Here is a 13,928-nt window from a genome sequence, read left to right on the forward strand (position 1 = left end):
TAAGAACTTGACCCTTGACTTATTCTTCCAATGAACAGAAACAGAAATGTGGCAACTTTTACAAGAATTACAATGCGGATTGATGGTTGATATGAGTTTCCACATAAAAAGAAAACATTTTGAATCATTTCTGCTAGCATAGCAAGAGGTGTGCATATAAAGTAGAAATGCACTGGGAGTTCGGAGAAAGCATTTATTTAATATGGACTGGAGCAGGCAGAAATGGTTTCCCAGAGATGTATAGTTGAGAGAGATGTACTAGCAGGATAAAATTGATGTCAAGGGCGATGGGGAAAAGAATGAAAAGGCAGATGTTATATATTATAAAACAGTGTGAATTAAAGTTGAGTAGATTGAGTGAGGTCAGATTATGGGGAACAGTGAATTCCTAGCAGAGGAGTTTGCACCTGTAATACTAAGCAATATGGAACCATAAAAGGAATGTCAAAGAACTTTATTTAAAAGAAGTCAGATTTGTTCAGGAGAATGAATAGTGGTCCATGATGTCCCAATTATCAATGCTACCCCACTAGCTGCCAGAATAATCCTACAATATCAAAAACAATCACCCAACTCCTCCTACTTGGGCAGAAAGTCATGTCACTAGTTACTTTTGAATTAGACCATAAAACAAAGGCACTGTTGAAATCAAAGTTACCCTAGTAAAAAGGGCAGATGAATCCGGGTTCTCTGAGCATTCAATTCTTGCAGTTACGATTATGTCATTCACCTGGGAAGCCATAGGAGCCACCGTGAGCGAGCAGTTGTTTCTTTTGAGGTTTTGCAGGGAGCAGGATGGCAACAATTCTATGTGACTGAGTGATAGCAATGGAAAACTGACTTGGTTATGTTTATACAAATCTCACTGTTCTTATACTCTTAAGAACAGTGATGGAATGGGAGGCTCAGGAGAGTCAGGCCCTGAAAATCTGAAGGCATCAGAAGAGCAGGAGCACCAAAAACCTATTGTATCTCGTATTTAACAGTTTTATTTGGGTCATTTCTGAGAGGTTTTACCTGTTCAATGTGTATCAACTATTGTAAGTTAAAGTTATAAACTTGCAAAATCACATAGCTACTTGTTCTATAGCTACTTGTTAAACTGTAATTTGAAAGTTATCACCATTTTGTATAAATATTTCACAATAAGGAAATAACTGAATCTGTGGAACTGTAACCCCTAACATTCTTTGAAAAAAAAAGTCACATGCCTTCATTCAGAGGATGAATATATCTCTTCTATCATCTATCTATCTATCTATCTATCTATCTATCTATCTATCCTCTCTACCTACTTATCTTCCTACCTATCCATCCATCCATCTATCTATCTGTATCAACTATTCATCAAGAGTAGACAGAAAGAAAATCTATCTAAAGCATTAGCCTTAGCTTTGTGAACTAGATCCATTTGTTTCTCATCTACCATCCTGGGACATTTTGCAAATTCAAACTGATGTATAAACCAAAGATATAGGAGTATTATCACTCTCTATAAATATAATGTACCATTTAATATGAAAAGTTTAAAGAATGATTGAGAAATTGATTATATCAGGGGTGAACCTACAAGGGTAAGGAATATTTAGGGAGGTAGATAATGGTTATTTGATTGAGGATTTGACAAAAATTTCAAAACGGAGTTTTCATAAAGAAAACAAATTTGGGATTCTTTAAAATCCATCCTTTACATTCATTCAACACATTTCTATTGTGTATCCAATGTGCATCATAAACTGCTTTAAGGGCTGACAATTCAAATATGAATTACACTGTCCCTGCCAAAATGGGGCTCACGGTCTAATAAGAGAGAAAGACATTTTATTATAAAATGTTTTTGGGTAAATAGGAGAATATTTTGTATAAATATGAGATACAGTATGCCAGATAAAATACAGGACACCCAGTGAATTTGAATTTCAGATAAACAATGAATAATTTTTAGTATAAGTATGTCCCATGCAATATTTGGGAACTATTTCTACTTAAAAAACTCTCATTGTTTATCTGAAATTAAAATTTCACTGGGTACCCTGTACTTCTATTTGCTAAATATGGCAATCCTACTTTGGTCTGTCTGGGAATGTGGTGTGTCTGCTATCAGGGCTAGTCATTTGTGGTTGTGAAATGCCCATGGTTTCCCTTAAGTCTTTTTACTCCACTGGTTATTTCCAAAGCATCCCTAACGTGAATTCAGTTAGAGGTAGATGGGGGTATGGGGCCATGGGGGCGAGGATGCATTTTCTCTGCAGATTCTGTTTGGCCCTTAAATTCAATGCAAGTGCTATGAGATTACAGAATATTGTATGGTTGCCAAATAAAGTACAGAATTAAAGGGGAAGAAAAATCTCTATATCTCTTATACCATGACAATAATGAGCTGTTCCTCTTTGATTCACATAGATTACTGCTCACTTTTATCAGTTGTCATTGAACAATATATTTGAGCAGATGTCACTGGGATGAATCAATTAAACATTTATAGTCTGAGAAAATAAGTTACCTCTTTACAAGCAAAGTACAGTTTTTGCATTTATTTGTCAGAAGCGATCTCATTTTTACTTGAAACTATGTCTTTTAGATTATGAGAATAGATTTTCTTGCGTTTTGCACATTACAAATTTTGTGCTCATCTGATTAACACCATGGTATCTACTCAATATTCTTGTAATGTAGTGAAATCTTTGAAAAGGCTGAAGAGTAATTTTATTTTCTGCAGCATAGTCAAACCTTTTATTTAGATTTGCCCCACTTACTTTCCATCTAAAAAATAATTCCTTTATAACTGCATGAGCTATGCATCTTTGTTCCCAATAAGCCTTTGGAATTTAGCTTATATGGCCTGATACTGCCTTTTCCCAATGTCAGGTGGAAAACAGATGAGAGACTCCTCAGTGATAGGTCTGCAGCTAAGAGTGGTGTGGCACCCTGAGTCCAACTGGAGGAGGCATCATTTTTCAAGAAGAAAATCACATCATGTTCCATATTTAGCCTTTTAGTATCTTATCATGATTGACTGTAGAATAATTTAAAGTTAATATCATCAAAGTATATAATTCAGTGAGAAAACTGTATTAAAGAACACCAAAAGTTAAGAATCGCTTTTTCCATGTCACGAGTAATATTGTATGAGATTCAGGATAATTTTTCCTCTGTGTATTAGTAATGTCTCATGTTTTGTGTGTTTTCAATTTAAAACAATGGTTAGAAAAATATAACTATAAACTTTAAAAAATATTCTTGGATAAATAGAGCTTAAATTTCTGTTTTTTCTCTTAAACACTATGTCATCCTATCAAAGACCTTAGGTCTTTGTGATACTCTATTCTTTGTTTGTAAGTTTTCATTTATCCTGTGAATAAGTCCATTTATGTTTAATAAATACATAGCAAGTTGCTATGTGGTCCATTGCGGGAACACAAGCTGAGGCACAACAGAAACTGTCAGCAAACGACTACTTTATTACTTACACAGCACAAGGGTCCAAAAGAGCAGGATAAGGGATTCCACTGAGGAAGGTCTCCCGGGGAGGCCAACTGCCCAGGCCAGGTTGGTGGATGGCAGCTCCACAGGCCCCACTTCCCAGAAAGGAGAGACAAATCAGTGCTGCCCAAGGGTGGGGTATTTATACAATCCCAGGGGGAGGGGGCCCTGCCACTGAGACTTCCCAACCTCATAAGCAGAACCCCTGGTTTCTGTTTTAAAATATGGTCAGGCGTTTTCATTAGACCTAACATCTCCCCCAGGACTGCAGAATGGAAATGTGCTGAAACATCTGCACACAATAGAAAATGCACGTAGGGTAGGTGAGGGCTGGCTGGGAGATGTCCTCTAAGTGTTCCTCTGACTTCCCTAGTATATATATAAATTAAAGGTATCAAGGATCTTCTTTAGCCCCTCTTTATCCCAAGTTAAACTTTTATTTGATTAATTAACCTATTTTAAATCCATTTTTAGTTTTTAACTCTTCATTTTGAAATGTGAGATATAATGAAAAGCTAAATAGGATAAGAATTCCTGTATACTGTTCATTTACATTATCCAAATATTAACACTTTACCATTATCATTCTCTTCTCTGTCTCCCTCCCTCTCTTTCTATATATATCATATACATATACATATACATATACATATACATATACATATACACATGCCTTTGGAAATGTTTGTGAATAAGTTACATGTATGATGCTCCTTTATCCCTAAATACTTCAGTGTATACTTTCTAAAGCAAGGACTTTTTCTTGTATGGCCACATTTAATTATCAAATTCAGGGCCTTAACATTGATATAATACTATTATCTATACACACATCTCATTCAAATTTCTAGCATTTCTGTACTACACAGTTTTTATTTCACCCACGGAAACTTGTTCATTTCTTCCAAATGTTTCTGCTTCTCTCTGTACCCAGCACTGCTTGCTCTATTGCTTATTGTCAACCAAAGGCTCCTCAAATGAAAATCTGTCGCATGACTTTTTTTCTGATATTTTTTCCAAGGGTTTTCCTCAATTTTTTTTATTCTAGAAGAGTACAAAATAAAGAGATGCAAAGAAACCAAAAGGCAATAGAGGGTACTGTTTTATGATTACATAATGGCTTGATAATTTTTGCTATCTTTTCTTAGGCCCTGAATGTTAAAAATTGTTCTAAAGTCTTTCAGAGAAAAATATGTAAAAACTCCTTTGTCAGAGTTGAAACAGATCACAAAATGTTAACCCACATCCTCTATCAATCTCTGAGATATTGCTTCATCCTTGAAAGCTTCTGTAGGAGGTTGAAGAGGGTGGGTAAATAAGGGTGAAGGAACTGAATATGAAAGCAAAGTAAATAGTTTGTATTACAAGAGCAAATCATTTCTCTGACTCCTACTTTTTCATCTTTAAAAAGAAAAATGTTGATTAAGTTTATGACTTAAGATCATGAAGGTAGGGAATCTGTCTGCTTGTATATGTATAATAACACCAGCCATTCTATCATTAATTAGAAATGAAAAAATGATTTATCATTTTTAATTTGAACTACATTACCTTTATTCTACAGTAAATATAGTTTCAAAAAGCATTGTTGGAAACAGGTAAAGAGCCCAGGAAAGAACAATTTCCTTCAGCTCAGCTGAGGGATATCTTGTCCCTCTCTGTTGTATTCTGGAGCCAATGCTATCTAGGTTGCATTATAAATTTAATTGGCTTTCCAGATTTTCATATACTTCTAATAGGTTATTGAGGAATCTTGACTCAGAGAGATATAAACATGACAGTTCAATTTTTTTTTTCACTAACTTTTTAATTTACTATGTTGGAAATTCCTTTTCCCATCCCTTGATTGCAGCTTGGTTAGAGCTTGTAAATTTTCCAGGCACTTTCATTTATAAAAACTTACCCAATCAAGTCTATAACTTCAACATCATATTAATTCAAAATTCCCTCTACTCCCCCAGAGAATGGACTCAAGAAATTTCATGGTGGAGTATTCTTCTTACTCTTCTTAAATTCCACTTCTTAATTTTCTAAGAGCTCTGATGCTGGGATTGGGGATAGAGAGGTCAGAGAGAAGTGGAAAATATCTCCTTACTTATCTATGTAATACACAATCCTATCCTCATTGGTTCTTGACACTTCTCTGGCTAACAGTGATGAATGGCAGTACCTTTGGGTGGATATTCAAAGTGTAATTCTTGATCATTGGGCAAATAAATGGATTCTTTGGAGCTTCTCCTCTGCAAATTTTCTGATATGCCTGATCTCAAGTTGTCTCCACCACTCTCCCACCTCCTTTATCCTATAACCATTGTTCCAGCCCATATAATATTGTGGCCATTTATCCTATAGTTTAGCAGTGGGCATCCCTCGCAGGCAATATATTAGCAAGATGGCTGAAGCCCAGTTACCTTCTGAGGCATCCATTCCATCCTTTGAGAATGTAGAATAATTACTCCACAAAGAAGGCCACATCCTAATCCCCAGAACCTATGAATAAATTGTTAGATGGCAAGGGGGATTACAGTTGTTAATCAGCTGACTTTAAAAATAGGTAGAATATACTGGAAGAGGGAGACAGAAGGGTAGGTGAGAGTGATGTGTTATGATGCAAGAAGGACTCAATTACCCATTGCTGGGTTGAAGATGTAGGAAGGGGGCCATGAGCTTCCAAACATAACAGGTGTTCTATGTTCAGTATTTGGGGGAAAAATTCCCCATAACTTCTGATCTGCTTCCATCTGGACTGTTTGCTTTTAGTTCACTGCAAACCTATCCACTTTTTGGCAATTGTGAATAATGCTGCTATGGACATCAGTGTGCATATATCTGTTTGAGGCCCACTTTCAATTCTTTTGGGAATATACATAGAAGTGGGATTGCCAGGTGATGTGGTAATTCTATACTTAGCTTCCTGAGGAACTGCCAAACTGTCTTCTTCAGCAGCTACACCATTTACATTCTCACTAACAATGCATGAGTGTTCCTATTTGTCCAAATCCTCTCCAACACTTAAAAATTTCCAGTTTTTTAAATAGCAGCCATTGTAGTACATATGAAATGGTATCTCATTGGGGTTATGATTTGCATTTCCCTAATGGCTCATGATGTTGAGCATCTTTTCATGTGCTTTTTGGCTATTTGTGTATCTTCTTTGGAGAAATATTTATTCAAGTTTTTGCCTATTTTTGTTTAAAATTGAGTTTGTCCTTTTGTTGTTGAGTTGCAGGTTTCTTTTTATATTCTGGATATTAACCACTTATTGGAGATGTGGTTTCTAAATATTTTCTCCCATTCTGTAAGTTGGTTTTTTACTTTCATGATAAAATCCTTTGACTCACAGTAGTTTTAAATTTTTATAAAGTCCCATTTATCTATTTTTTTCTTTTGTTGCTCATGTTTTTGGTGTAAAGTCTAACAACTTATTGCCTAAAATAAAGTCCAAAATTATGCCCTATGTTTTCTTTAGGAGTTTTATATTTTGGGTTCTTACATTTAAATCTTTCCTCCATTTTGAGGTGATTTTTATATGTGGTGTGAGGTAGGTGTAAATCTTCATTCTTTTGCATAAGGACATCCAGTTTTCCCAGCACCATTTGTTGAAGAGACAATTCTTTCCCAATTGAGTGCACTTGGCACCCTTGTCAAAAATAAGTTGGCCATAGATGTGAAGGTTTACTTCTGAATTCTCAGCTTGATTACTTTGGTTTATATATCTGGCCTTTTCCCAGTAGCATGCTGTTTTGTTTTCATACCGTGGCTCTGAAATAAGTTCTAAAATGGGGAAGTGTGCGTCCTCCAATTTTGTTCTTCCTTTTCAAGATGTTTTTGTCTATTTGAGGCCTGTTACCCTGCCATGCAAATTTGATGATTGCTCTTTCTGCAAAGAAAGATGTTGGAATTTTGATTGGGATTTTGTTTTATCTGTAAATCACTTTGGGTAGAATTGACATCTTAAAAATATTTAGTCTTCAAATTCATGAACACAGAATACTCATCCATTTATTTAGGTCTTCCTTGATTTCCTTCAGCAATATCTTGTAGTTTTTCTATGTACAAAGCCTTTATATCCTTGGTTAGATTTATTCCTAGATATTTGATTCTTTGTGTTGCTATTATAAGTGGAATTTTGTTCTTGAATTTATATTCAGATTGTTCACTACTAGTGTACAGAAACGCTGCTGATTTTTGCATGTTGCTCTTATATCCCACCACTTTGCTGAACTGTTTTTTAGCTCAAGTAGCTTTGCTATGGATATTTCAGGATTTTTCACATATAAGATCACATTTGCAAATAGGGAAAATTTCACTTCTTTCTTTCCAGTGTGGGTGCCTGTGGCAGTTTGAAGCTGTTATGTACCCCAGAAAAGTCCATGCTCTTTTAATCCATTCTTGTGGGTGTGTAGATCTATTGTAGGCAGGACTTTTGATTAGGTTATTTCAATTGATACATGACCCACCACCTCATTCAAGGTGGGTCATATTCCCCTTATTGGAGTCCTTTATAAAAGTAAAAGATGAAATATATAAAACACCCCAGAGAAGTTTAAAGAAAAATCCACAGACAGTGAAGCCAGAAGCTGAAGCAACAAAAGCCAGGAGAGAAGGACCAGCAGACATCGCCATGTACCTTTCCATGTGACAGAGTTGTCCTAGATGCCAGCAGCCTGTCTTCAGAGTCCAGGTATCATCCTGATGATGCCTTAATTGGGACATTTTCATAGCCTAAGAATCGTAAATTGTAAGTTAATAAATTCCCATTGTAAAAGCCAACCCATTTGTGATATATTGCATTCCATCAGCTTTAGCAAACCAAAACAATGCCCTTTCTTTCTTCTCTCTTTCTCTCTCTCTCCCTCTCTCTCTCCCTCCCTCCCTCTCTCTCCCCCTCCCTCCCACCCTCCCCCTCCCTCCCCCCTTCCTCCCTCTCTCTCTTTTACCTTGATTGCCTGGCTAGAACTTTGAGTACAATGTTGAATAGCAGTGGTGATAGTGGGCATCCTTGTCTTGTTCCTGATCTTAGAAGGAAAGCTTCCAGTATTTTGCCATTGAGTATGATGTTAGCAGTGTGTTTTTGGTGTATACCCTTAATCATGTTGAGGAAGTTTCCTTCTATTCCTAGTTTTCTAAGTATTTTTATCAAGAAGTGGCACTGGATTTTGTCAAGTGCCTTTCAGTATCGATTGAGATGATTATGTGTTTTATTCCTTTCCCTCTGTTAATATGGTATATTATGTTAATATTATGCTAATTGATTTTTTTTTTATGTTGAACCACCCTCACATACATGGGATAAATCCCACTTGACCATGATGTGTAAATCTTTTAATGCACTATTGCCAATTTGGTTAGCTAGTATTTTGATGAGGATTTTTTCATTCGTATACATAAGGAATATCTTAGTTTGTAAGTTTCTTTTCTTGTAGTACCTCTGTCTGACTTTGGTATGAGGGTGATGTTGACCTCATGGAATGAATTAGGGAGTGCTCCCTCTTCAGTTTTTTGGAAGAGTTTGAGCAGGATTGGTGTTAATTCTTGGAATGTTTAGTAAAATTCACCCGTAAAGCCATCTGGTCCTGGGCTTTTCTTTGATGGGAGGTTTTTGATTACTGATTCAATCTTTTTACTAGTTAATGGCCTATTGAGTTCTTCTATTACTTCTTGAGTCATAGTTTATGTGTTTCAAGGAGTTTGTCCTTTTCATTTGGTTGCCTAATGAGTTGACATACAGTTGTTCAAAGTATCCTCTTAAAATCCCTTTTATTTTTGAGGAATTGGTTGTAATGCTCCCTGTTTCATTTCTGATTTTAGTTATTTGTGTCTTCTCTCTTTTTTTCTTTGTCAGTCTAGCTAAAGATTTGTTGATTCTACTGATCTTTTCATAGAACCAACTTTTGGTTTTGTTGATTCTCTATTGTTTTTTTTTTTTTGGATTTTTAGCAATTTTAATTAATTGTATGAAAACAAATTACGAATGACAGATGAATTCAGTGACAAAAAAGGGTACTTTTTGGCTAAAACTATAAAATAAACTGGTTTTCTGAAAATACGTAGGAAAACATTTCAAACCATTTTCAAAATATCTAATTGGTACCCTGATCTTCAGAAAAACTTACCTAGTCTGTAGAAATTTACCTTGAAATACAAATGAAGCAAAATTAGTTTTATAAAACGGTTATTACAACTGCCCTTCAGGTCAGTGTAACATGACTGTGATCATCTTATGAACCAAAGTGACACAGAAACAATTTGGAGAGCACACGGCCACAGAAACCACCCACACAAATGTCCATACCAGGCTTTGCCATCAATGAGGGCCTGGACAAACAAGGTTCAGTATCAGAGGTCAAATGTTTTATCACATGCTTTCTTTCAAATATTCCAAAAGTTTTTGTTTGTTTATTTGTTTTTCTGTATTGTGAACCTTTTGACTTATTTCAAACAACTGGGTGCAGAGTATACAGAAATGTTGCTTCATTGAATATAAAATATCTTAGGTGGCCTTTCATTTTTCTTGATTTTTTATCATCATTTAAAAATATTCAAAATAGCTTAGTGAGGCCCATGACAGTGCCTGTCAAACATAGATATAACCTGTAGTTGCCTCTGAAAACAGTCACACCCTCCTTGACTGTCCCTGTGTGGGCTTCATAAAGCATTTATTTGGGGGCTTACTCATGAAGTGTAGACATGTATTGGTAAGCTAAGCATCCCATAAGACCAGCTGAAGCTTACTTTTTGCCAGTTTTAAAATTCACAGGGGCTTCATCTCTTCATTGATGCACTATAGTCAAAAAGCACAAAGCATTTATGCACTCAGTCACATAGCCAAACAAAAATACTCAAGTCTTCTGAAGCCATTTGAACTAGCCATTCTAAAACCTTCTGCGTGACTTTGCTCTGTTAGTACCATCAAAAACTTTCCCTACCATAAACGAAAAATGAATGGTATTGCTGCTCTCCAAATATAGGCACTGCTCCATATCTTTGAACATTTATTGGATTTTCCAACTAATAACTGTGTCAGAAGCCTCAAGAAGCCTGAAATTATTTTTCTAAGTTTATTGTCACCAGCCAGAATAAAATTCTTTCCTTGGTTATTTGCCTATTAGCTGGTAGCTGATTAAATTTTAATTTTTATTTAAACAAAGGTTGGACTTTTTCTTTATAAAGTATATAAAATTTTCAAAAAGAAAATTGTTTTTCATTGCATTACTGAATACCCGAGGTAGTTGAATAAAAATGCACATTTAATACCCCTGCCAACACTATTCAGCACTTTCCTTAGGTTATTCATTTTAGTGTTAGATAAAAATAAAACCAAGAATAATTTTTCTATGCTAGTGGCTTGACATTTAAGTTCCTGTGATAATTCTATTCTGATCCAATTTTCACAATTGGACTTAGGAGCAATGCATTTTAATTTACTTATCTGATGAACTTAGTGAAAGCATTGTTAAACCAATCTCTGGCATTATTGGCAGAATATTATGAAAAAATTAGACTATTTGTTACACCACGAGAATACAAAAGAGAAGTGCAGAGCTGTTCTCTCTCCCTCCTGCCTTATTATTATTATTTTTTTAAAGCTGGGTGTCACACATTTCAGAGAGCGTAAAGTATACATTCTCACAGAGGCAGGAGTTCAAAAGTTGCCTGGTCCTCAAAGAAACAACTGGCTAGGTAAAAACTTGTGCATGTGTTTCTGGATATAGGGGTTCAGCACCCGTCTGTTGGTTAAGCATTCTGTCTTTGGTTTGGCATCTGCCTCTGTGGTGGGCTGTTTCCTGAGCCTTATTTCTGTCTTGACTGAGGTGGTCCACTTTGCAGAGCCTTCTGCTATTGATGCTGCTTTACCTGAGTCAGAATTTCCTGAATTTTTCTCTGGGCAACCTGGCAAGCATAAAAGTGACCAGTTATTTTGACAACCACTTGGTCATTCTCATCAGGCGTCTGGTCACGAGGGACAACAACTTCTGCACTTGACAAATTCTGGAGCTCATTCACCGTTTTGCCTCCTTTTCCAATAACTCTGCCGGCAGCAAAGGATGGCACTCTGATATGCGCTTCAAGTTTCACCTCTTCTTTAGGACTAACAAAGTTTTCTTTAATTTTTCCATAAATTCTTCCCCGAGCCTTGAACTGAGCCTCTGGAGGTCCAGTGATAATCACCATCCTCACTTTAGCATCTGGTGCTTCAGCCGGAGCGATCTTAATAGAAGCTCCTGCAAAGCGAGAAAGCTGTTTGATGTGCTGCCCCTGCTTGCCGATAATGGCGCCGACTTACAGGGCTGGGATAAACAGATGAACAGTCTCTGTTTCCGATTGCTCAAACTGTGGGTAGGGAGGAGTCATAGCTGAAGGGGGGCCTGAGGTGGGATGTGGTATCCTGAAGTGGGTGGAAACAGTCCCAAGGCATTCAGATTTAATCCAGGAATTAAATGTGCTTGAAGGTTCATAGAAGCAATATCATTTTCATAAGACTCCCTGATTTTCTTCATTATCTCCTCCTCGGCTTTGGCACATGCTTCAACATTGCCTTTAACTGTAATAGTGCGTTCCGGATTATAGAGCGTCAATTCCTGCAATGGCGATATCGTGATTTTAGTGTCTGTATCTTGCTCAATCTTTTTCAGGTTTCTTCCTTCCTTACCAATAAGTCGGCCTACAAGGTTTTTATGGGCTAAAATCTTCAAGGGAATCTCTTCTGTGAATTTTATATCTTGAGCTTCCTTATGCATAATCTCTAGAACAGATTTATAAGCTGCAGAGGTGCCTTCAGGAGTAGAGAGGATAGTAATTGACTTCTCAGCAGCACCTGCATTCTCTTTACGATGAACATTGATCTTAGAGTGGGTCTGTTTGGTGATATTCCGAATGGTGGCACCTTCTTTTCCTATAATGGCTCCAACGTACTGGGTGGGAAACAGCAGACGCAGAGGCAAGTCACACGGTTTCTGCTTGGACGCTGATCCGGGGGACCCCTGCCTCGATGAAACCCTCTGCCCAAACCCTCGGCGACCTCGGGGTTGCTGCGAGGGGTTCTGCTGGGCAGCCATCTCATCAGGGATGTAGGCCACTTTCAACGGGAAGTTCTCTAACTGGAATCCATTCAGTTTTTCTAAAGCTTGTCTAGCTTGGTCCTTACTGGAATAGGTTACATTTACAACAGCAGTTTCTGAGTCAGTATTCACTCCCACTGTAAGTGAGGTGGAATATTTCGTATCTGAAGTTTCTGAATCCTTGGAATGGAGCCAAGTCTTCATGTAGTGTATCTTTTATATTTACAACAGAAAGTGGAACACCATCAAAGATCTCCAATGCAATCTTTTCTTCATTCCAAATACTGGAGAATTCTTCAGAGAATTGCTATACTCTTCCCCCAACTGAGGGGTATCTGAATCCAGAAAAGCAGCATTCCTTCCACATTCCTTGAGACTCTGGTAATCAGGCTCTATTGTTTTTAATTCTCTATTTTATTGACCCCCACTCTAATCTTTGCTGTTCTTTTTCTTCTCACTCTTTGGGTTTAGTTTGCTCTTGTTTTTCTAGATCCTCCAGTTTTGAGGTTAAGTCTTCTATTTGAGACCTTTCCTCATTTATAATGTTGGCATTTAGACTATGAATTTTCCTCTCAGCACTGCTGTTGCTGCATCCCATAAGTTTTGCTGTATTGTGTTTCATTTTCATTTGCCTGAAGATATTTCCTAATTTCCCTTGTGATTTCTTCTTTGACCCATTGTTTGCTTAAGAGTACATTATTTAATTTCCACATATTTATGATTTTTCCACTCTTCCCTCTGTTATTTATTTCTAGCTTCCTTCCATTGTGGTCAGAGAAGACACTTCAATATTTTTTAATTTATTCATATTTATTTTGTGACCTAAGCTTGGTCTATCCTGGAGAATAATCCATTTGCACAAGAGAAGACTTTATATTCTGCTGCTGTTGGGTGAAGTGTTATATATATATGTCTGTTAGATCTAGTTGCTTCACAGTATCATTCAAGTCATCTATTTCCTTGATAGACCTTCTGCCTAGATGTTCTAGCCATTATTGAAAGTTGTGTTACAATCTCTCATTATTAATGTAGAACCATCTATTTCTCCTTTGAATCTGTCATTATTTGCCTCATATATTTTGGACCTCTGCCATTAAGTGCATACATATATTTATAATCACTGTGTCTTTTTCCTGTATTGACCCCTTTATCAGTATATAATGACCTTCTTTGTCCCTTGTAACAGTTTTTTACCTAAAATCTATTTTTTCTGTTGTTAATGTGGCTACCCCAGCTCTCTATTGGCTACTATTCACAGAGGATATATTTTTTTCTGTCCTTTCACTTTCAACCTACTTGTGTCTTTGAATTTAAGTGATTCTCTTTTAAACAGCATATAGCTGGGTCATGTTTTTTTATCCATTCTGCCAATCTATACTTTTA

The 13,928-nt window shown here is 36.6% G+C and overlaps 1 protein-coding gene across 1 annotated transcript; it reads right to left on the minus strand.

The window, feature by feature from the left end:
- Positions 1–11,322: 11,322 nt before the first annotated feature.
- LOC119535339 (insulin-like growth factor 2 mRNA-binding protein 3) lies at positions 11,323–12,749 on the minus strand. Its single transcript, XM_037837759.1, is given in 2 exon segments — positions 11,323–11,846; positions 11,849–12,749. Coding segments are annotated over 2 exon segments (1,425 nt in total).
- Between the last annotated feature and the right edge of the window lie 1,179 nt (positions 12,750–13,928).

The sequence above is a fragment of the Choloepus didactylus genome, chromosome 5, assembly GCF_015220235.1.
Source record: "Choloepus didactylus isolate mChoDid1 chromosome 5, mChoDid1.pri, whole genome shotgun sequence".
In the NCBI taxonomy this organism is placed as follows: Eukaryota; Metazoa; Chordata; class Mammalia; order Pilosa; family Megalonychidae; genus Choloepus; species Choloepus didactylus.